Raw genomic sequence first — 25,995 nt, forward strand, 5'->3', positions numbered from 1 at the left:
GAGCCAAAATTGGAGCAACCATTGACAAAGCATTGATATGATTCCACGTTCATTATTACTTTTTCGTTTTTCTGATAAAATTTATTGTGAGTTATTCAAGTGAATTACAAATTATCATGGACGCATAGTAAACAGTGCAAGGTATTACGATAATTCAATTAATAACACACAACGACTTAGTTGCACAAATAATCTTACATTTGTTTGCGTTTAATGTGTATGCATTAAAGAGTAAATTTATTGATTCGCAGACTGGTCATAAAATATCAGAACATGTTGAACGTAGAAATTGAATTCTTTTACAACCGTAAACCCTAGGTTGCAAATGTGACTGGGATTGGAGAATTCCTAACGGGAGGGGAAAACAGGTTTGTATTGAGTATCTTGTGTGTGTTCATGAGACCTCTGAAACTTTTGAGAATACAGGCTTAGAATTCTGTTCAAACATTCTCTTTAAATCCTAATGTGTAAATAAAATGGGATATATTGAATCCAATTCGTTACAAGTGCAAAGAATGTCTAGATTTTTTTCACTTTATTCAACGATCACCGAAACATTTTAGCATATGAACTTAAAATTTTGTATGAATGTCTTCCTTAAACCTTAGATTGTTGATAAGATGGAATTTTGCGAAATTTAATTCCTAAGAGGGGGGGAGTACTTAGAACCCTTCCTCATCCTTCGTCATATCTCAGATACATTTTGAGCGAGGAAGTTCATAGTTAACACAAATGTTCTCAATTCATCATATGTTTTAGATAAAGAAGGATTTTCAGAAAGTCGATTCTGCAGGAGAGAAAGGGCTTCAACCCTTTCTTGTTGTTCACTTAATCTTCAGAATTATTGGACACTGAGACTCGAAATTGTGTACAAATATTCTTGATTCCTTTGCTGTGAAAGAGAAAAGATGTTGCGAAGCACTGGCCGTGACTTTGGGAAAGGGCGCTTGAATTTTTCTTCGCCGTTGACTTTTTTTTTTTTTTTTTCATTACTTGAAATTTGGTACAAACTTTATCTTCAGACTTTAGAGTACGAGTAAGACATGTTATTGTGAAATTCGTCACCATACAGCAGGGTAAGGAGGCTTAAGAGGCCCCATCACAGAAATATAATTTTACAGTAATTATGTAAGATCTTCAAATAGATAAAAGATAATCGAAAAGTGAAACAAGAGCTAACTAGACAATATAATTTTAAATGATATACCGTTATCACGACTCGCTTATCTACTTTCGATTTCTAGCCATTTAGAAAATTGCCATTTATTTTCTCATTTCTAAACGGCTGCAAACGGAAAGCTACTAGGTGACTCGTGATAATGGTACCTCATGCAAAATAATATTGTCTAGGACGCTCTTGTTCCACATTTCGATTATCTTTTATCTATTTGAAGATATCACATAATTAATGTAAAATTAGCGGTATTTTAATTTCGCAGTGATTAGGCCTCTTAAATGCTTGTCCGTTCTTCGTCAAATTTCTGAACCCGTTCGACCTGGAGAATAGATGTTTTGTAGACGTTTTCCTTAATCATAGTCTAGAGGTAAAACAAAGTTTTGAGAATTCCCATTGTCTTGATGTCTCAGTCATGTACACGATAAGCGAATGAGCGTTTCTGCATTAAAGATGACCCATAGTGTTCCTTTACGTACCGAGAGCGCACTGGGCCAGAATGATTATTCGGATCGCTGTAACGAGTACGACAGCGACCACTAATGCAATCAGAACCATCATTACCCCTAAGTTGTGGCAAGTCTACTTTTCCGCCTTCCTCTTGCATAACTAACTATGACATCTGCATGAGCGCCGAGAACGTCTTTGGCTATCGGAAATTTTGATGGTCTTCGACAATGTGATGCGAATGGAGTGTGATGGTATTCAGCAACGAGAGTCCTTTCTATCTCTGATACAATGATGGTCATGTACCTGTCCATAGACCTGCCGATGAGTAGTTAAACCCTACGTGTGTTCGCACTCTCCATGTAGCATTTATACGCGGTATACTGCTATGATGGCATTAAGCAACACATTGTGCTTCCTTCAGGTCTTCATTCAGTGAATATACCTAGTGCGTTGTATATTCAGTGACATCAATCCTTTCCTCTGATCTTACCTGGATGCTTTGCGAAATCCTATCCTTCAGAACAACGAGCGTGTCTACACCTCTAGAGCAGCCTAGCGTGCTCTGCTTGGTATATGGCTTTTACTCTGGTCTACAAAGTCACCGGATGTAAGTTCAAACGAGCATGTGTAAGATGCGTTAGGATGACGCTTGACTGCCAGTGGGTTCCGGCAAGTAACATAATCCATATTTACTATATAAATTAATAACATACTTATAGAAAGATTTATTGAGATTTTGTATAATAACTTCATACAACACTTTTATAAGGTAAAGGTAAAGGGTAAAGGGTACGTTATTGACTCTACCTGCAAGAATATTACAATATACAATAGTACAATATTACAATATATATAATAAAATCAGATTGACATGATCCCGGAAATAATATTATTCCTCAAGTAACAACAAAATTCACATATGTTTGATTGAACTTCACCAATAGATAAGAGTGCATAGCTTTTGAGAGTTCGATATATCGAAATATAAAACATATCGAAAAAGTTAGAAAATATCGAAAAATATTGAAATATATTTGGTCTAGGAATTAATTCGTGCGGTTTTTAATAAAAATTGAAGCTTTATTTCAAAAACAAAGTAAATGAATACGTTAACAAAAATATTGTCCATCGCTAGCCACTACTTTCTCCCATCTTTCAGGCAATTTACGGATTCCGTGTCGAAAGAATTCCTCATCTTTTGACGCAATCTAATCAAACATCCATTTTTCGATATTTTCTGAAGAAGTGAACCGCTGTCCAATCAAATCGTTATTCATGCAATCGATCAAGTAGTAGTCAGACGGAGCAGTGTCTGGTGAATATGGCGGGTGGAGTAACACTTTCCATCCGACATTTTCCAAATAGGTTTTGACCGGTTTTGCGACATGTGGTCGAGCGTTATCATCTTGATAAATAAGTTTATTATGCCTGTTATTCCATTCTGGTCGTTTTCAGGCCAGAGCTTGCTTCAAACGCATTAATTGTAGTCGATAGTGGTGTCCATTAATAGTTTCACCAAGTTTCAGAAGTTCATAGTACACCACACGTTTCAAATCCCACCATATATACAGCATAACCTTTGCACAATGAATATCTCGTTTCGGTTGTGAAGGACCTGATTCACCTTGCTTCACCCAGGCCTTTTTTCGTTTAGGATTCTCGTAATGAATCCACTTCTCATCACCAGTTACAATTCGATGCAAAAATCCCTTCCTTTTCTGTCTTTGAAGCAGCAATTCGCAAACGGTTTTTCTTCTTTCAACGTCTTTCTTTTCAATTCATGTGAAACCCAATAAGACATCTTTTGAATCATTCCTATGGCTTTGAGACGTTTGGAAACTGTTGTTTGCTCAACTCCAAATGCTTCTGCAAGTTCGTCCTGCGTTTGACACGAATCCTGATCAAGCAATGCTCTCAATTCTTCATCTTCAAATTCTTTTGGCTGTCCAAATTGCTTTTGGTCTTCCAAGCTGAAATCACCACCTTTAAACCGTGCAAACCACTTCTGACACGTTCGCTCAGCTAGAGCATGGTCACCAAACACTTCCACTAATATATGATGACTTGCGGTAGCACTTTTCTTCATGTTAAAGCAATGAAGAATAACTCCCCGCAAAAACACTTTATCAGGCACAAAATGCGCCATTTTCAGTTGAAGAAAAAATGTTGTTGTTTCCGCTTTAAGCAACTGACATATACTAAACAAGATGCTCAATGACAGTAGTTTTCAACGCATGTTTGGATCAACGAAACTATGGGACAATAAGCTAGTTACGCCATCTTTTGTAAAACCGCACGAATTAATTCCTAGACCAAATAGAAAAACATCAGAAAATATCGAAATACCAGAAAATATTGAAATATCGAAATAATGAAAATATCGGAAAATACCAAAAATATCGAAATGTCAGAAAATATTGGAAATGTTTTAAAAAAATCGAAGTATATCAGAAAATTTCGAATATTCAAATATAAAACAATAGCTTTTACCGGTAAGTCAAATTTTCCGATATAGATATTAGAAAACATTAATCGATCGATATATTATAATATTGTAGGTCCTAGAAGCCGGCGGGTTCTCTTGAACAAGACTGTATAAAAGTAAATATGTACTTACAAGTATGTAAAGGGCATTGTGAAGGCCTGATACATCTTCCGAGCTTATGTAGGCGGATATAACCCTCGTTACAAGTGCATCCAGGAAAGCAAATACCATAATCATTACACCTCGGATCATCACATGTCGGTTTACATTCCCAAGCACACAAATCCCAATGTTCATTTTTATTGCAAAAGAAAAATTCTGTAAGAAAAATAGGAGACATTGATAATGTTATCACCACAACTACTTTTTTATTCTCGTTAATAAATCCTTAAATCGTTATCAACCAATTTACATGAAAGACCGTTTCCTCTCCATGTGTTTCATATCATTTTACACGGAGATGTTTGTAACTCAATAAATAAATTTTGTTGATTTTTCCATTTGTGTTTTATTTTTATAAGAACTAACATTTCAAAGAGATCTGATTGCCATTATCAGAGTTATATCAATTCAGAAAACTATTGTATAACATGCCTGTCTGTAAATATTAGTTTTATACATAACTTTGTTATAATATTTTGGTATTATTTTTCAATATGTAATAAATTTGTCAGTTTATTTGCAATTTTTAATATTGCCCTATTAATGATGAAAATTGTTTTCAAAACTTCTTCTCTGTTCAAAATGTTTTCCCTCAGTTTTATTTCTATTGCTCCGTTTTACAACCTTTTTATACTCATCTATTGTTTTGTTAATAACTGACATGTTTAAAAAAATCTTCTAGTGCATATGTTACCAATGCTGATTTTTTTAAAAATGTTTTCTTTAACTTACAATGATTCGGACTGATCCAGCTTTATCCTTGAATCTTGCAATCTTGATTTAACTCATTTCTCGACCAGTGTTGCCATGTTGGGCTACAAGTATCGGATTGGGCGATTTTCTTAAGTACCCTCGCTACCAAAATTTCAAATTGGGCGACACCTTACTTTTGGGCTACTTTTAATTATCTGTAGGCAATTACTCTTAAGAATGCACTACTTTCTTCTTTTTCATATATGAAATCACAAATTATTAGTTTCATATAATACAATAGAAGTATTGTTTGGTGATTATTTTATCAGAGTAAAACTAATATCTTCGAGACTTGTTTAATTCTTGTTTTAGCTCTTTTTCAATCTACAGATCTGACAACACTAGACTTTTGTTGACATTGTGCTGCTGCAGTATCACTAACCGTCTTCATGTCTTAGTTAATACCTAGGCCTAATAGTTGAACGGATTTGTGTAAACGTGAACATCGCAAATTTAATCGTGTTACTGCTTTATCCATATTAATAGAATGAGTAATTTGAGTTACAACAAAAACTTGACTCTTGATGCTCTTGATGTAGCACGAAGTTTGCCGTAATAAATCACTGCGCCAACAATCCGAAACTACGGTCGCCGTCTAACTGTTGCCAACAAAGATATCTGACGTATTTCCAACTCGGGCGTTTCTATTAAATCGATATGGAGTGATTATATATAATTAGTAGAAGTGTATAGGTGCAAAATAATTCACTTTATTTCACTTTTATGCTTGGGCTACAAATAGTTCAAATCTGCTACTTTTAGAGCACAACCTATCGCTACTTTTTGATCTTCGGATCGCTGGTACTTTCGGATCGGTACCATGCTGGTACTTTCAGCCCTTTTGTGAAAAAGTTGGTACAATTCTACCTAATTCAGCACCATTTAACAAATATTTGTTACATTTTCAAAGGTGTCAGTAAAACTTTTCATACATTTCACGTTACTTGTGTCTTGGACTCTTAAAAAATGCTGCTGAGCAATCATTCTCTGACGTTGCATCGCATAATGCTACAAACTTTGTGTGTCTATTGTGCCCCTTCGATCGTGAAATTCACGAGAATAAGGTGCAATAATTTATATTTTAATATTTTATTATAACATAACTGTTTACACACAGAGATGATTGATTTGTTCCTTGTTTTATATATTTTTCATATATGGCCATAATACCGTTTTGGTTTTTTGGTTACTTTGAAATAGAGGCGCGTTTGGTTTCCTTACAATACATACCGAATATCTTAACTGCTTTCCCTATGAATTTACGGCCTCTGTTATGCTTCCTACGTGCGAGAAAAGTTTCGTCTACTTCCACGATTGTTCGAGGTCCTCCTATTTGGATGTTTTTAAAAAGTAATTTATAAAATGAGCACTTTCTTGATTTGGACTCTTAGAAGAGGGGGGAGGATCTAGAATTTTACCTCTTTTAGTTTCGTGTTATAAAGCGATGTGTTTCACTGGCTTAAGATAATGAATTCAGCCCTTTTTGTTTCAATTTGATACTATTTTTCAGCCCACTTCAGAACGAGGACTGTGGCAACAGTGTACAGACGTAAGTTGTATAGCAATAGGATGCTCCATTGTTACTGGTCGAGTGCCAGCTACGGACATCACTTCACACCTCATATTTCAGTCTTTGCTTCCGATTTTTGCACGCAACAACACGATTTTATGGTATAATTCTCTGCGATAAATATAAACACCTTTCACCCCTTCGAACAAGCATTTCAATCAAATGAAATGATAAAAACCTATGTCAGTTCAGTGCTGTGTTCAAAACTTCATTCCAAACGGTTCACCTCTTTTTCTACTGATGATGAGAAAGTCAACTTCGGTCATTTTTATGTATTTAAAAAAATAGAAATTGACCCATTTTTCTCATGTAAAATTGAATTTTCTGAAGCGCCGTGCCATATGCCCACTTGTTTTGAATAGGGAGTTTATGTAAAGTTTCATATCTCCAACATGTTTCCAATCCTAAGGAATTTTGAAATATGGCCATCTTTTTTATAACTATTGGAACCAAGGGGCGCCCGTAGAAAATTTTATAGAGGGATCCATCTCCATGGTTGCTATATTGCGTGTGATGTTTCTGGTATTTAATATACGTGGTTTACTATATTACGTATACATTTTTGTGCGATAGAGGGGGAACCCATGTTGGAACCCTCATCTTTTTTTTCCTCTTTTCTAGAAGAGTATAAAAAAACACTCAAACAAGTCTTTAATTATTTTAAATAAAAAGTCTAAATATCAAATACCATGCCTCTACGTTTAAAATGTTTCGAAGTACGATCTGCTGTTGTTATAACAATTGTAACCACACCCTTTTTAACACCTTTTTCATTCCTGTACAGGGGAAATATCAAAAAATGGAGTAACATATGTCTAATTAGATAGCCACACACACACACAAAAAAAAAGTTCTGCGAAGTGTATGGATTCGATATATTTTGTTACACGAAATTTAAATTTCAAAATCCTAAAACGACTGACCTTGTCAATTTTGTTTTATGGGCAAAAATGTGTGTCCTCCGTATCCAAAATCACTCAAATTGTTTCGTTTATAACCAAAAATTGACACGGTCAATCGTCCTGGGGTTTCCAAATTTGAATTGTGTGTAACAAAATACATGGGGTCCGGTGCAAAGAACTTTCTTTCTTTATATTGCTGTGTTACGTTTATCCTCCGTATCCAAAATCGCTCATAACCAAAAATTGACACGGTCAATCGTCCTGGGGTTTCCAAATTTGAATTGTGTGTAACAAAATACATGGGGTCCGGTGCAAAGAACTTTCTTTCTTTATATTGCTGTGTTACGTTTATCCTCCGTATCCAAAATCGCTCATAACCAAAAATTGACACGGTCAATCGTCCTGGCGTTTCCAAATTTGTATTTTGTGTATATAAAAAAAATAGAATCCGTACCCTGGGTCCGCTACACAGAACTTTTTTTTTGTATTCCTATTTTACGTGAATCCTCCCTATCCAAAATCGCTCAAATTATTCGCCCATAACAAAAAAATTGACACGATCGATCTTCTTGGGGTTTCGAAATTTGGATTCCGTGAAACAAAATACATCGAATCCATGCCCTAGGGTTCGGTACACACAACTTTTGTTTTTGTATGTGGCTGTGTTATTTTTAATGGGAAATCCATATACCAAATTTCATGTCTCTATCCTTTGCAGAGTCAAAGATATGGACATATTACTATAATAATTGCCATCCCTGTTTGCCTCTCTTCTTCGTTCGAATTTTCATAAATTATTCTTTCCTGGTAGCTTATATCACAAATCCTATATATTCAAAATCTGAAGTTTCTAACTTAAGTAATTTGGCCTGAGCGTTGATCACGCACTCAGGACTTCTTTTATACGAGTTATTAATATTGCTCTCTACTAAATATCCTATTGCATTATGCAACCAGAGTTGTCATGTACGACTGTGAGCAAAATAAATGACGCATCTCTTTATTTTGAAGTTTTTGTGGAAACATTTCCGTTTTCTCCATATGTTCGAAATTTCGGAAGGTTTCCCCAGCAAAAAAGGTTAATAATAAAACCGTTTTCAAAATTGGTGTTAGATATTAGCTTAATATAAACAAATTTAGAAGCAAAAAGCATTAAATCAACCGTAATCACAAAAATTACCAACTCTGCTAAAGTGGGAAATTTTTAAGAACGCGAGGAATTTCTGCAATTCAACACAAAGCAGCAACATCTATATCATTGAGATAAATGGTATTAAATCTACAAACAAAACTTTTAACGAAATATTTCTAATATATCTTATTACGTGCATTGGAGTTCACAAACTCCAAATAGCCTATATGAATCCATGTAAGTAATAACGAACAAATAGTGCTAACAGTTGAAATTGCCTATCGAAAAGGACGAATTGGTAGAACGACCAAAATGAAAATCGTGTTTACCGTAGAGCAGGTTCAATTCACGTAAGAAAATGAATAGCTCAATTAGTTAGAGTCTGTATGCCGGAGGTAGTTGGTTCGAGCCCCATAAAAGTGAAATTTTCATTTTTATTACTATGGTTATTTTACTTTTTTATGTGGGAAAGGATCAAATTGTAACATATGTGTAAAACTCATAACGATACAAAAAAAAGTCCTTGTCGCACTTGCATTAGTGTCCCAATTTTTTGTTTGTGAACAGTTTCGTAATTATTTCCCCTGTGCTTACTGCTCACTACATGCTCACTGGTGCATAACGAAATTTTTCCAGTAAATGTTAATTCTAATTTGGAGAATTTTATAAAGTTTCACAATGTTTACCACTAGATAGTCTTCTATCTACTTTCTCGACACTTTGATAACAGATTTCCATATTAAATGTTTAATTTTCCATATATTTAATTAGGAAAGGTTTTACAATGTATTTTTCTTAAATTGAAATTTGTTTTGAATTTACCACATAAGGTAAGCAGCCCGAAGGAGGAGAACTCAAGTAACTGATATTCTACGTACAAACAACCAATTGTAGAATGATGATGCTTCATACTTTCAGCACATAATCTTTACGTTAGAGAGTCAGACAGAGAAAAATCCTGTTTTTTCCTCCCCTATGACCAGTCATCTTAAACCTCTACATGTAATGATTCGTGTCACATAATTTCGGCGCTCCAAAGACATTCATATTTAATAATAATAATAATAATAATAATAATAATAATAATAATAATAATAATAATAATAATAATAATAATAATAATGTTCGAGAATATGCCACCCTTACATAATATCTTACAACCTTACAACCTTAGACATCTTACAAAATGCATACTTTGGTAATTGAACTTCGGGGCCATTTTTTCAAGGTGATAGTGCACATTTACCAAAGTCTGCTTTCTTCTCGTTAGTTTAAAGTGCTTTCTTTAGTAATAATTTGAGCAACCACGTAACAAAATTTAAAATATAGGAGGGGGCACGACGTTTTATTTTGCCCCTCTCTTTCAGCACCCTCCCAACAGAAAGTATATAATTTCTGACAAGCAGGGCAGACAAAGTGAATGAGAAATATATTTAGAGCATCCTTTCCTCCTCCGTGAATGGAATATCACGTAGCACTTTTTTTTTCTATCGAAGATGATCCTAGGCGGTTATGGTTAGGTAACAAAATAAATACATAATATATTTATAGCGCCCCTTGACTGTAATATTACCGCTTCTCTATTTGTTGGAGGGCGCCCTACACAACCAAGGGTGACAAAAAGAATAGGAAAAGAGTCTAAACATTAAAAAACACTTTATATTTTGTCAGAAGCATGGCAGTGTATACACAGCATTGCTTTTGTTAACGAGTGTTTCACCCTTGAGTCGCTTATAAAATTAGGCAGAATAAACTTTACGCTCCTTCGGAGTCCCCAATATCTTCTACCAGAATTTAAGGACGCAAAGCCCCCTTAACCCCCGTCTTGTAACTGTAACGGCACTAAAATTAAATCTAACTGATCGTAAATAATAGTAACGAAAGTTAACACGTTCTGCAGGAGTTGAATGGATATTTCAACATATTTCCAGTGTTTCAAGTATCAGAAGCACCCTGTTTATAAAAGGAATGACTACTAAAACGATGCTGTATTTCCAATTCAAACATTATTATCATAATAACACTTTAATATAAACTACTTTACAGTCGCTTCAATTAAATTAATTTTAACTTATTACATTATCACATCAATAAGAATAACAACGAATAATAATAAAAATAACCTATAATCAGTTTTCCTCTCACTATAAATTTGTAAGTAATATTAGTGGTGTAAAAATTGTTGAAAGTGTATAAAGAAATCATTCTAGTATATGAATGAAACAATGATACGTAGGGGAACAATGTGTTGAGGTATTTAATCCTGCTATATTAAAGCCTGAGAATGTAATGATTAAATTTTGTACTAAATTAGAAGCAAACGTTTTAAATAAAACAAAACATCCATTGTAGGCCTATAATTATCCCGAAACTAATTCCAGTAATACAATGGTAAATTCAAGTGATAGTAAACAATAACGCCAATTAACAAACTGGAAAATATCACTGTCTTTGTTCTACATTTCATGTGCACAAGGAAAATTTCAGGTCTCTCCCTTTTGCCTATTCACAAGTGTATCACAAGATTTTAGGAACTTCTGGTTTCACAGAAACATACAGAAAAGCACAGGTTTACTTATTTGATCTCTAGTACAGTCACTTGTCAAATTTCGACAGGAAATGTCGTACAACATTTTGGTATTGCTACCTATAGGAACAACACAATAGAGTGCTGTAGAATCTCTGGCCTGAGTAATTTAGATTATTTTTAACTGAAAGTAGATATTAGTTTGTGAATAACATTTTTAATTGCTTTTATTTGGAAGGAAGGTATTGGACCTAAAAGTGCGAAAAAATATTTTATCTATTTTAAATTAATGAAAACTGAAACGTGTGCCTTTTCATCTTTTTCATTATATAGAGAAATGTAGAAAAGGTAATGTGGGCATGATGTTAATATAGATCTATGGCCTGAGATCAAAATGCTTTCTTGAATAACTGTTTTTCATTTCGAAAAACCTTTTAGTAAAATAAGAAACGGAAATGTCGTGAAAATTAGGCGATTAATTTTGCATACTTAGATGTGATGAAAATTATTTTTAAAATGCTGGAGAATGAAATAAATGGTGCAGTATGCTTGATATGACATTGTCAATGTCCTTTATTCTCATCAGGGATGGCCAACATCTCGACCGTGGTCTAGTACTAGAATGTAAATCCTAACAGGTAGACCACGGTGCACTGTGTCATACTGTCTAATCCAATCAGGCACACCCATTTCGTTGGGCAAATTGCTAATTTCTGATATATTAATATTTTTGATCATATAAAACAAAACAATTATGTTTGTTTTAAATATTCTTAAATATTATGGTATTGGCCTTTATTATTTACTTTTCATTAGGTCGTTGTTATTAATGTATATCAGTGATTCTCAACCTCTTTCCTATAATGATCCCTCTTTATCACATCCTGTTGTCAGCGACTGTTATATCTAAGTTTCTGTTCTTAAGAAGAGTTTATGTGGGTGGTTTTAATCTATCTATTGTAAAGGGATCACGATGTTAGTTAGAAGAGGCAATTTAGACTTTTTTCTAAAACTTCAACACATTATGGATAAATGCTAACGAACATAAGGACGTTTTTGTTTCACAAGCCACGTTTATGTTCGCTGGCCAACAGTCTTAACTAATAAGTAAGAGTTTTCGAGTCTTTTCCTCTTTTATACTACGAAAACGCTGGACAAGCACTTAAAGTAGATCCTCAGCGTTTTTTTGCTTCCTCTTCCTTTGTTATTTTGTTTGATTTCAGTGTAGCGTTTCGTTCAGCAGTGAGGCTATATGAGACGTGCACCTGTAGCTTAATGTGAAATCCGAACTACATGAGCTTCCGGCAGGAATTGAACCCGGTATCCTTTTTCCATTTTATTGGTATCACTACTGTTCACTCATTGCTAAATATTATAATGCAATTCGGATATACAGGTTGTATCACCAACTCTTTAGCAAATAAAAATAAACAAAACCCTCCTTACTAAATTATAGTGAACCAACAACGAGAGTGTAAGTGAGGGATTATATCGACTTTGCAATAAAGATTTCATTTCACTCGTAACTGTAGTTCCTATATGTTGTCTTCCGTAATATTTATTATCACTTCATTTCCCTAGACTTAATTTTAGAATATACTTGGTATAAAAGTATCTAAATTACGAAAGGGGTCTCAGTCTGTAGGGACAGTGTGAAGGTATTAGTTCACAGCGTACTCCCTTGGTCTAGTCGCTAGCGCGTGGAACTCTTGAACGAAAGATACGAGGGTTCGATTCCCAGTGGGTGAGTATCATGCGTTATTGTTAAATTTAAGATTTCTACATGTGGCACTTCTTGTTAGAAGTTCTATTTTTTTTTTGTTTGTTTTTGTTTTTGTTTTAGAATTTATTAATGTAGCCTTCAAAAGGACTGCTTAATGTAAACTCGTCTCCAAATTAATTAGACGTCCAGTGGCCATCTGCATCAATAACCGCTTGTATTCTTCGCGGCATCCCATCAATGAGACGACGGAGGTAGCGTTCGCTCTGCGCAACTTCCTCCCATGCGTCTTCTACTAAGTTCCACAAAGCAGCTTGCGTCATGGCTGGCGGATTACTCTATTCCTTAATCACTCTTTTCACCTCAGCCCACACATTTTCGATCGGGTTCATGTCAGCCCCACGTGGAAGCCACTCAAGAACATCTAGATCAGCCTGTTCTACTAGCCAATTCTCAACTACGCGACATGTGTGGACGGGAGATCTGTCGTGCGGATAGTTGATTACGCCATCACGATAAAGTTCTCTAACAGATGGCAGCATGACATTCTGAAGAATGTGTAATTTAACCCCTCAAACGTCCCTCTATTCGATGGAGTACTACTAGGCCCTTTGATGTTAAGAATCCCCAGGCCGACTCCGACAAACGACCACAGTGTCGTCTGTGATGGATGTATCGTTGGCCATACCTGGTTCCACGCGGACGATACACAGCGACTGGTCCTGAATTTTGAGAGACGAACATGCACTCGTCGGTAAAAGAAAAAAAACAACATCGTTCCAGTTGCGATGCCTGTTCGCTTCTGCAAATTCAAGTTGCAACCGAATGTGATCTTCCGAGAGGACATACTTTCGAGCCGCACAACGAGCGAAAAGGCCAGCTTCCCTAAGCCGTCTTCTAGCAGTGAACCTAGAAGCTGGGAAATTTCCTATTCGCATCCCCTGTCGAGAGGTCTTGTAGGATTGTTGCTGTGCAACATCAATGAGCTGATGATCTTGCTCTTCTGTTGTCACACGTTTCCTCCCAGAACCGGGGTGTCTACCACCTTCCCCAGTTTCTCGGTACCGCTTCACCCACGGTTGAGCTCTTCTTGGGTTAACCCCAACACTTATTGCTGCTTGCGAGACGCTGTCTGTAACAAGGGCAAGAATACCTTCCATTCCGTTCTCTGCCATTGCGTTCTATCGAATGATTACATCTCCAGGTTGGGTTTGTAAAATATCACTCCTAAGAAAATGCGATTGGCAGATAGCAATACTGAACAGAACTCCACAGAAATGCATGCTAAACTTACGTTTTAGCTACTCTTTTGATTTATCCTCAAGATCAATCGAGTGATAATTCAGTTCCGTCCCTGTTCTTAAGCCGTGTTCGTATTGCTTCGAACAGTATTGACATATTTGTTTTCCAACCACCATAGGAACAGACAATCAGGGCAAATCATAGCATATACTACATTTAAGCAAGTATATTTGTCGTGAAATTATTACACACATTACCCAAAGACTCCTAATATATGAATCTATACATTTATTTATATACACTGCTCCACAAAACTTAAGCAACCCGAGAGAACGTGGTATAAGTGACGTGTGGGGCCCATTCAATACTGGTTAGTGGCATGCACATACACAGAGACACACAGGCAAGTCGAGCACCCACTCTATCGCATAAGCAGCATCGTTGCAAGCGCGGTGAACAACTTATGCCATGAGCCGTACACCACAGCCCAGTAGTGTCAGAAACTCCAAGCATTGAGTTAGTGGTTCTTGTGTGGGTACACACCTTGTAATGGCTGGTAGACGACATTTGAGTGACTTTGACCACGGGCAAACAATTGGGCGGTGGAATTCGGCCGATCGCAAGTGGAAGTGGTGCAGGAATTCAACGTGAACAAAAGTGTTGTAACGAGGCTGTGCAATCGCTTTCAAAATGGAGGTGAAGTCAGTAGACGTCATGGAGGATGCCGTCCGAAGAAGACGTCGGCCGTCGAGGAACGATTTCTTATAATTTCTGTCAAACGTAACCGTCAAGCTTCATGCTTTCACCTGGCCAATGACTTGTTTCAGGCTACAGGACAACGCGTGAGTCGTGAAACTGTTCGTCGGCGACTCAATAGAGCAGGACTGTATGCAAAAAGGCCTGCGCTGTGTGTGCCATGAAACTGAAGCACAAACGTGCGCGTTACACATGGTGTCAGGAACATGTTGTATGGGGGGAACACCAGTGGGCGCGTGTCATGTTCTCCAATGAGTCGAGATTCAGCCTGTCGTCAGATTCTGAAAGGACTTTAGTGTGGAGAGAGTCAGGAGCACGCTATCATCCAAACTTCATTGCTAAACGGCCCTTCTATGACGGTGGTTCCATTATGGTGTGGGGTGGAATTATGCTGGACGGGAAAACGGACCTCCATATTGTGCAACATGGCACTTTGACAGCACAATGGTACCTGGATGAAATTCTCAATACACATGTGTGCAATTTCCGCGGAGCATTTGGCCCAGACTTCCTGTTCATGGATGACAATGCCCACCCACACCGTGCAGATCGTGTGTCCGAGTATCTGGAGAGCGAAGACATTACGCGTATTGCATGGCCTGCATATTTGCCGGACTTGAATCTCATCGAGCATGTGTGGGATACTCTTGGGCGGCGAATAGCGCAGCGCAGTTCACCAGCACACACTCTCCCTGACCTGCAAACAGCTCTCCTCGAGGAGTGGCGCCATCTGCCGCAAGACTTGATCAACACTCTGATTTGCAGCATGGAGGCCAGATGTCGTGCCTGTATAGCTGTTCGTGGTGGTTACATGACATATTGACTGCCTATGCCCTCGCACAACCCAGCTTCACCTGTTGAGGTATCGTAGTGCTGAACTTTTTGGTCACCCTGTACATCCTAACAGTATTGTTCGTCTTCACTTGTGTTGCATTCTGCATCTGGACCGTCTGTTTGTTCATTATACTTGGTGCAGTGATCGTGTCGTTTTATTTTCTGCCACTTTCTTCGAGTTGCTTAAGTTTTGTGGAGCAGTGTAGATAAAGCAAACAGTGGAAACTACCTATCGAAAAGAATAAATTTACAGCACGACCATAATGGAAAGCATAATTCGTAATATTACAAATTTCTTTCGCATAAGAAATCGAAACTCAGTTGGTCAGAGCAACTAGTCTGTACGAAGGAGGTTCTTGGTTCGAGCCCAGTAAAAGTAAGGGCTTTTTTATTACCATTGTTTTTCTTTTTTATGTGAGGAAAAATCAAATTTTGACATCGCAATATCAAATGTATTTGGTTAGGTAACTTTGTCTTAGCTAAACTTTAAATATCAGTAACCGTTTAAGTTATTTCATTGAGATAAATGTGGATTATATCTACAAATAGAACTTTTAACGAAATAACGACGTATGTGTTAACTACAACAGGTCCATATTACTCTGATGTTTACTTTGGTTATCTCAAACATTCTGCTCACGACATTTCTCTTGTTCATAAACGAAACTATTTTGCAAAATTTTTAACTATATTACCTTAAGAGTATAATGTTTGTCCGACTATCGCAAATCTATATTTGTCTTCTTTACTGTTTGTTTTTTCTTATGCATGTCCTATCTTGAGCTACTCTATCTCTGTATAATTGATTTCTAAATAAATATCTTTTAAAAAAATTAGTTAGAGCAGTGAGTCTGTAAGCAGAAGGTAGTGGGAAGTGGGTTCGAGTCCTGTAAAAGTGAGATGTTCATTTTTGCTTGTTCACTGGTAAAAAAAACAAACGCTTTGCAGTAAATTGTAATTCTAATTTAGAAAATTTTATAAAACATTTAAAAGCGCTTATCATTAAATTGTCCTCAGTTTATTTGCTTGGACAGTTTGGTAACAGGTTTCCCTATTAAATAGTTATTTATCTCTGTTTTATCATTCTGTTACGGGATTGCCCCAAAAGTGGGAATTTCCTAAAAGTAGGGATTCCCCAAAAAGGGGGAATTTTCCAAAGGTAGGGACTTCTAGGAAGTCGGAATTCCTATAAATTTGGGATTCCCTCAAAAAAGTGGAAATTACCAGAAGATGAGGATTTCCCAAAAAGTAGGGACTCCCCAGGAAGTGAGAATTCCCCAGAAATTACGAAATATCTAGAAAGTGGGAATTTTCCAAAAAGAAGGGATTCCCAAAAAGTGAAGATTCATCAAAAAGTGGGAATTTCCTAGAAAGTGGGCATACTCCAAAGTGTGAGGTTCCCCACAGTGCAGGGACTCCATAGGAAGTTGAAATTCTCCCAAAGTGGGGATTTCCCAGAAAGTGGAGATTCTTTAGAAAGTAGGAATTCTCAGAGAGACGAGATTCCCCAGAAAGTAGGGATTCCTCAAAAAGTGAAATTCCCCCAAGTATGATTTTCCCAAAAAGTGCGTATACTCTAGTAAAATGGAATTTCCCCAATAAGAAAAATACGGACTCTCTAGGAAGTGAGAATTCCCACAAAAACAAGGACTCTCTAGGAAGCGGGATAGCCCCTACAAATTGAAATTCCCGAGAAAGTGGGAATTTTCATTAAAGTGGTGGTTCCCAGAAAGTATGGTTTCTCTAGAAAGCGGGTATTCGCAAAAGTGGGGATTTTCTAAGAGGTGGGGATTTTCTACCCAGGAAAACGGATTTCTTCCAAAAGTGAAGTTTACCCAAAAAAGTGTGTATTCCCATTAAAATCTGATTCCTTATAAAACGGAATTTCCCTTAGCATGAAGGTTCCCCATAAAAACGGGATTTACCATAAAATGGGGATTTCCGAGAAAAACGGTGTTTCCGAGGAAAACGAGATTCTTCAAGAAAGCGGGATTTCCCAGAAAAAGTAAAAGGGATTCTCCCTAAATAGGATTTCCCAGGCAAGCCTGATCTCCCTAAAACGTAATGCAAAGGAATAGAAGAGAAGGGAGGGGAAGGAAATGGCCGGGAGGCGAAAGCGCCACTCGTGGCAGCTAATTTTCTTTATAAACTGTTTTTACGGAGAAGTTTTGCAATATTTTTAGTTATGTAGCTTTATCTTAGCTAAACTTTAAATATCAGTAACCGTTCAAAACGTTTAACTAGCTGATCAATTAGTGAACATTAGCACTCTCTCACGCAATTCACTAACAGTTTCAGTCATTATACCACTAACGTGGAAACAAGAATATTTTTCTAGTAATCCAATGTGCGTCAGGAGCGAAAATTATGAAATTTAATATATAGTTTATATGAAGACAATAACAAACATGTTTCTAATCTACAAAAAAAGATGGTCCTAAAGGCATAAAGAGTAGAAATAATTTTTCAAAATAATACTAGTTATTCATGTCTTGTTTGAGCCAAATGTATTACTTATTTATTTTCACACCAATAGAAAGAGTTGTATTCGTTGACTGTTGTTCACACCAAAGGCTGTCTTCATGGACTCTTGGTTCAAGACGTCGCGTCTATCGATGTATTTCGTTTTAATCTACGCGTTCTATCACTTTCGATACCTTTACTGATTTATGTGTGTCTGTGAATAAACTATTTCGCAAGTCGTAGCAAATTGCCGCATTATAAAGAAAACGAAAACGGGGACTTGAATATACGTCCTTTAAATTACAAGCAAAATGCCTTAAATGCTTGCGCTATTTTGTTGGTCTACCTACAGTTTGCATAAACCGTGAAGTATTGAAAATAGTCTCCCTTTTTCCTTGTCTAAGCAAAGCGTTTTATAATGTATAATTTACTGTAGTTTTCGTTATCTCTTCGAGTAAACGTGTAGTGCATCCATAGATGCTTTCGTGTTTTAATTAATGTTTCTTTCTTTTCTACTTTTATTTCCTTTCTCTATCCAAATACATTTCAACTGCTTTCTTTTTTTCATAAAGAAGAATAAGTAATGTTCAACGCCATAGAGCAAACCTTTAGTGAAACGTATTCTACCTTAAAGGAACTCATTTTGGAATGATTATGCATAACTTCTCAACATTATATGTTTTTATATATAATCGTTTTCTGTTAAAAGGGCGTATGTGTCCAAAGTTTGATATTTTTGTACGTTAACAATAACTTACAGTTACATCCTAACAAGCTAATAAACATTTAATACTAATATGCATTTACACATACTTTTTTTTTTCATAAGCCAAACCAAATCGTGAGAAATCAGTTTTTTGTCATTTCCTGAAAACGATTCAATACAGTATATTCTTTCTTTACCCTTTTGTCAATTTCTCTAAAATGGAAAGATGTCGTATGAGAGTAACTAACTAATTGAGTATAAAATGCCCCAGTAGCAAAAATTCATGGGCCACTCATGGGGTCCTATTAATTTCCATATCGATCATGTAGAATTTAAGTGTGCCCAGCAGAGCCCAAATGGTTTCCTTTACAGACCATGTCAATAAACGATATAACTCATATTTATTGATTTGTGCAGATTCTGCCCAATTGGAACGCAAATTACTAATTTCTTTCGGAATTTTTGTGTTAACATAACTATAAGACGATTTAAACCAATGTAGCTGTCGAGATGTGGCAATGTCGTTAAATGTCGTTTTACCTAGCCTGTATCATTCTTGGTAGATTAACATCGCGCCATCTGTAATTGGACGACTTGTTAACCGTTCTAGGAGGATCAACCTCGCGATCCACATGGATCGATGTCGCAGTTTTCCATTTACCCATCAACGGTCCACCGACATGTGTTACTGGAGTGGTTTCGGCTTGTAGTTACATACATTACAAGCAGTAAAAATTGCTTTGTCCCTTTGTCATAGTCATTATTATTTCAACTTTATTCTTAGTAATTTAAACGAGTATTTCTCAAAGTGAGCATTAAAGCACCACAGGGTGCGTTCGCATTTCCAAAGGATACACTGAAACAAAAAAAAAGAGCAACTGGGAGCGTTTGAGATTTCATGACCTTTTAGACTTTTTCTTATTCGACGAAAGCAATTATGTATTTTACAAATTATCTAAAGTTTAGACTTCTTTAGTAACTCTAAGATGAGTTATCTCAAAAGGTTAATATCTACGGGAGAAAGAAGAACATTCCAACCTCTGCTTTTCTTTCCATCTTTTACACTTAGGGATACTACAGGGTGTCCAATATACAATGCAACCCGGAGTTTGGAATAGTAGAACGTTTGAACCTGAAGTGATACACAAATAATTGTTATACCAAAATGAAGCCTTGTTCATGCATATATTTTTAAACTAAGAAGCAGCGATTGAAGTACACTAGGAACCACACATTCTGTCGTTAATTTTCAGTTTATTTAGTTGAAGTGGCTTGGAAACTATCGAGCAAAAAAAAAAAAAAAAAAAAAAAAAAAAAAAAGAATTTTTCATTTTCACCGATAACTAATCGGATGAAGCCTCTGTCAGGGGGAACTAGGGAAATCGTAGTTTTCATAAATTAACACTGAATTGGCAACTTTGCTGATGTTTCAGTGCATCAAAAGGTGTGTTAAAGATCTGTCTACATTATACAATTCCTGAAAACAATGAAAAACAAACTTTGTAATTATCATGATAAAATTTTTACTTACATGCACGAGGCAACACTGCTATTCATTTCTATGGGGCTATTTAAAGCAAGAGGTATACAAGAACAATTCTCGAACTATTCAAGACCTGGAAACGAACATTCGCAGTGCCATTGAGAAGACTAACACATCTAATCTTCGTAAAGTTGCTGCCAACCTGATAAAACATGTGAACGTGTTTGAATCAAAACAGAGGACACTCCCAGTATCGCTGTAGAGCTGGTAACTCATTTCTAATAGTAGCAGGGTTGCCGGGTGCATGTAAGTAAACGTTTTATCATGATAATTTCAAAGTTCTTTTTCATTATTTTCAGGAATTGCATAATGTAGACAGATCCTTAACACGCCTTTTGATGCACTGAAACATCAGCAAAGTTGCCAATTCAGTATGTTAATTTATGAAAACTACGATTTTCCTAGTTCCCCCTTACAGAGGCCTCATCCGATTAGTTATCGGTGAAAATGAAAAAATCTTTTTTCTGTTCCATAGTTTCCAAACCACTCCAACTAAACAAACTGAAAATTAACGACAGAACATCTATACGTATAAGCTATGAGTCAATTTACATGTTTTGCAAAAAAAAATTGACTTACACCTTCGGTTACATCTGGCAACACTGTATGGTTGCTAGTGTACGTCAATTGTTGCTTCCTAGTTTAAAAATATATGCATAAACAAGGTTTCATTTTGGTATAACCATTACTTGTGTATCACTTCAGGTTCAAAAGTTCTACTATCCCAAACTCCGGGTTGCATTGTATATTGGATACCCTGTATCACGTAATTACATCATTTGTACGACGGCAACATGTCACTTATTAACCGTTTGACGTTGAGAATGGACATAGATAGAACTGTCCATTGTGCAACTCTACTGCTGATAAGAAAACACGGTTAACTTTGTAAATTTATCAATATCACCATTACAATACGAGAACCATTATGCGGTTAAGTCTACACGATTAAGCTAACTAAAATGTTGTAGGAAAACATAGGAAAGAAACATTAATGTAAATAGGATTCTCCACGATTACTAACTAACTCTATGGCCTTTGGAACCCGAAGGTTCAATGCCGCGTTCACGAAAGATCTCCACTGACTTTTATCCTTAGCCAACTGGATCTACCAGGGTTAGTTCATACTTAGGGGTGTTTTTCTCAGTCATTTTCTCAAAATGGACTCACGCGTTTTCGTTCATATTTCATAAATAAATATTTCAGTAATAAACTGACAATATGGCATAAGTGATTTGATCCATAAAATGTACGAGGGATAATTTATTCTGAGCTTTTTCTCAACGTTTTCTCAAACACGACCTAGGAGGTTTTGTTTATATTTCATAAATAAATATTTCAAATAACGATGGCATAACTCGTTTGTCCTAAAAAGATGCGAGGGGTAGTTTATTCTTGGTGAAGTGTGTTGTCTGGGTGATTTTCTTAAAAACGACTCAAAAGAGTTTATTCATATTTCAAAACTAAATATTTCGTTAATAACCTAACAATATGGCAAAACTCCTTAGTCCTGAGAAAAGTATCCGAGGGGTAGTTTACTCTTGGGGTGTTTTTCCTCCACGTTTTTCTAAAAAAAATAGTCAAGCAATTTTGTTCATACTCAGAAATAAATATTTCATTAAAAATCTAATAATATGAAATAACTCGCTTATGCTAAAGGAATCCTCAAGAGATAGTTTATTCGGGGAGTTATTTTTCCTTCACAGTTTTCTCAAAAATTACTCGGGCAATTTTATTTATAATGCACAAATAAGCATTTCATTAATAACCCTATATTTTAGTATAAGTCATTTCTATGGTAAAATATTACGACGGATAGTTTATTTTTTGGAGTTAAGATTTTTCCCGATAATTTTCTCGAACGACAGGCGATTTTGTTCAAATTTCGCAAATAAATATTTCATCAATAACCAAAAGTATATCTTAACTCTTTTGTCCGAATAATTCACAAGAGGTAGGTTACTCCTAACGTGTTCTTTTTGAACGACTTTCTCAAAAATGACTCATTTGATTTTTCCATATTTCATAAACAATTATTGCATTAATTGCTCTATTATATGTCTGATGAAAATGTGCTCAAAGTGTGAGTTAGTTTTGTAGTGTGGACTTTCTTCAATCGAAGTTTTTTATTCCATAATCTGATATTCTATGTATTTGGATAATACGATAATTGTATTCGTATTATCCAAATACACACTTCAGTAACAACTGCGACCTAACACAGTTAAGAAATTGAATTGAAAAGGGGGGGCACGGTGGCTCAGTGGTAGAGCGTTCACCTCTGATGCTTGGGGTCCCGGGTTCGGTCCCAGCCCCCGCCAAGTGAACTTTGTGGTGGACAAACATCGTGCTCGTGGGTTTTTTCGGGGTACTTCCGTTTCCTCCCACTTTCTTCATTCCACCATTTCACTCATCTCTCATTATCACCGTCTCCTTTAGCCTAACCGGCATAACCGTGGGACGTAAAACTTACAGATTTGAATTGAAAAGGTTTAGTGCGGTGGCCCGTACCCTGTAATTGAATATTTTTTGGTAAACTCCCTACCTTTTTGTGTAAAAAAGACTTTTCTTTTTCCAGCGAGAAAAGAGAAGAAAATATGATGATTGTAAAAATAATAATATATCAAGTTCAGATTTCAACGAATTTTTCATATTTCATGGCGTCAACATACCGAAAATGTGATTTTTCGATACCCGTCCGTCCGTTCGCTACACTTTTGTGTGCACTTGTCTAGAGGCCATACCTTTCAACGTATCTGCACCAAATTTTAAAATTAGGGTTTACATAGTATTCCTACAGGAGATTTTCCAATTTTTTTTCCTACCACCTAAAATAAGTATGGTTTACTAACAGCCGAAAATCGAAGAAAGCTATTTTCTCAAAAATAGTTTTAACAATTTTATTTTTCATTCATCAATATTTAATTAACAACCCTATATTGCGGTATCAGATATTTCTCTTAGAAAAATTTACGAGGGGTACGGTAGTTTATTATTGGAAGTGACTCTTTCTCGACGATTTTCTCAGAAAAGACACTGACATTTTGTTCTCACTTCATAAATAAATATTTAACCTGACAACATGGTATAAGTCAATTGACCTGAAAAATATATTAGTAGTTTATTCTTGGAGTTGAATTTATTCCCAGTGAATTTCTCAAACACGAGCTAGTGGATTTTATTTATATTTCGTAAAATATCAAAGAAATAGGATGAACCTAAAAGATGTGCAAGGACTTCAGGAGGTGATTCGTGACATCGAAAGAAGAAAAAAAAGTTTTGTTGTAGTTTTTAAAATTCAGCGTCGTTTTCGAGATACAGGGTTGCAACTTGAAATCCTAAATCGATTTATGACATTTGGAAATGAGTACCAACATACGGAGAAGCTTCTGGAGGTGATTCCTGAGATCAAAAGATGACAAAAATCTTGTTGCGGTTCTTTTTAAATTCAGCTTTGTATTCGAGATAAAAGATTGCTAACTTGGAATCAAAAATCGACTCCTGACAATTGGAAGTTAATACAAACATGTGGACAAATTTTGCAAGGTGATTCCTGAGATAAAAGCAAAAGAAAAAGTCCTCTTGCCTTTTTTTGAATTCAACTTCGTTTTCGAGATACGATAGCCAACTTAAATCGACTCCTGACAATTGGAATTGAACACAAACATTTGGGCAAACTTTGGGAGGTTATTCATGAGGTCTAAACAAAAGAAAAAGTCGTTGTTGTTCTTTTAAGACTAGTTTTTGGACTCGATGTTGGATTCCAAGTTGGCAACCCTTCATCTCGAAAACGAAGCTGAATTCGAAAATCGCAAAAGGACCATTTGTCTCCTTTTGATATCACGAATCACCTCCCGAAGTTTGTGGACATCCTTCAAGTTTACCCTTAATGAAGCTTCTTTACGAAAAGTTAACTATTAACTTTAGGCATTGTTTATCTTTTTAAATAACAAATGCCATTATTAATTTTAAGGCAGATGCTACTTCTGAGAGAATAGATCTTAAAAGTAATTTTAAAACTTAGACTTACGTATGTTTTCGAGACACTCCAGACAAGACGAGACATTTTACAAGCTATCTCGTGTCCAAAGCATTTGTCTCGTCTTATCTTGGATGCCACAAAGAGCGTCTCGCCTCTTTCTCGAGACATGTCTCATCTCGTGCGCATTCGTTAAATTTGGGAAGGATTATCTTTCTACTCAAAGCATTGTTTTATAATGGTTGCATATTTATGATAATTGCCGTCAACATAAATTACAGTGCTTTCAGTTGAATTAATTGTTTATTATTATTATTATTATTATTATTATTATTATTATTATTATTATTATTATTATTATTATTATTATTATTATTGAAATTAAAATTAAATGGAACTTCTAGTTTAACGTTGCACGATTATGCAACTACGCTAAGGGAGAATAATGATGAATGAAATAGTGAAATGAAGAAAGTGGGAGGAAAATGGAAAATCCCAAGAAAATCCATACACACGGTATTTGTCCACATCAAATTTCACTTGGCGCGAAGTGGAATCGAGCCACGGACTCCATGCACCAAAGATGAATGCTCTACCACTTCTTTTTAATTCGTTCCAACGGGGATACTCAACTCTATTGCCAATCTTTTTATTCGATCCTTTGGTCATCTATATACGGCAGGGACATAAACACAGAAATATCAAAGATATTTAAAATCACAAAGATTCTTCCACCGGGAATGTAACACAAGACCTCGTATACCAAAGGCGCGCATGTATTAATAATTAACAGGACAGGATTCGAACCTGGTCTCCTGTTTGGCAATTCCATGTCTTATCTTTACACCACCAACCTTTCCTACCACTGATTCACATTATTATTATTATTTCAAATGTATAATAGAATAGTAAGAATTGGGAATAGAATAGAAATACTGATCTCAGCAGCTAAGTTATTTTGTTTTGAAAATACTAGATTGTGAACAATGAACCTTCTTGTTACTTTATTTTTCGTTCGAAACAAATATAATATACTAAATGTTAAAACTACATACTTCAAATTAATGAAAGCTGATTGCATGACTTTTTCTTCTTTTATTATGAAAAACAATCAGAATAGGTAATTTGCGTGGCCTACTAGTGCGGATATAGCTTTATTTGATAGGGTTCCAAACCTTGCTTGGACAACTATCTTCTAAAAGTAAATACTATACAGATATAAAAGCAGATTAAGTAGGTAATAAAAATAGTTATTAAGAGAAAATCGAATTGGAAAGTGCAAGCATTAATCTAATATCCTGTTATGGGAAAATAATTGACTATGGTAGTTCTTGTTGTTAATAACACTATCTATAATGACTATAAAAAAAACTCATTTGGAACAACATATTATTTCTAGGAGTTTGATCATCTTTACAACCCTTTGAGCAATTACTGACTTAACGCCCGGTCAATTTATAAGACTCAGAAACAAGAATTGCGAAGTATCCTTCATGGAAAATAATTTATCACATAAAAAAATAGTCACGAATTACAGAGCATACAATGATAGCGTTGATGTTTAGTTCTTATTATTACCTTTATACAATTTCAAATA

General features: G+C 35.7%; 1 protein-coding gene across 1 annotated transcript in view; it reads right to left on the reverse strand.

Annotated features, from left to right (window-relative positions):
- The window catches only part of LOC145691774 (uncharacterized), an 84,241-nt gene that overhangs the window by 17,076 nt on the left and 41,170 nt on the right, over positions 1-25,995 (reverse strand). Inside the window, exon 5 of the mRNA XM_081767083.1 lies at positions 4,242-4,427. Within this exon, the coding sequence (XP_081623209.1) occupies positions 4,242-4,427 (186 nt within the window). The remainder of the gene's footprint in view (positions 1-4,241; positions 4,428-25,995) is intronic.

The sequence above is a fragment of the Thermobia domestica genome, chromosome 8 (assembly GCF_964235325.1).
Source record: "Thermobia domestica chromosome 8, izTheDome1.hap1.1, whole genome shotgun sequence".
Taxonomy (NCBI): domain Eukaryota; kingdom Metazoa; phylum Arthropoda; class Insecta; order Zygentoma; family Lepismatidae; genus Thermobia; species Thermobia domestica.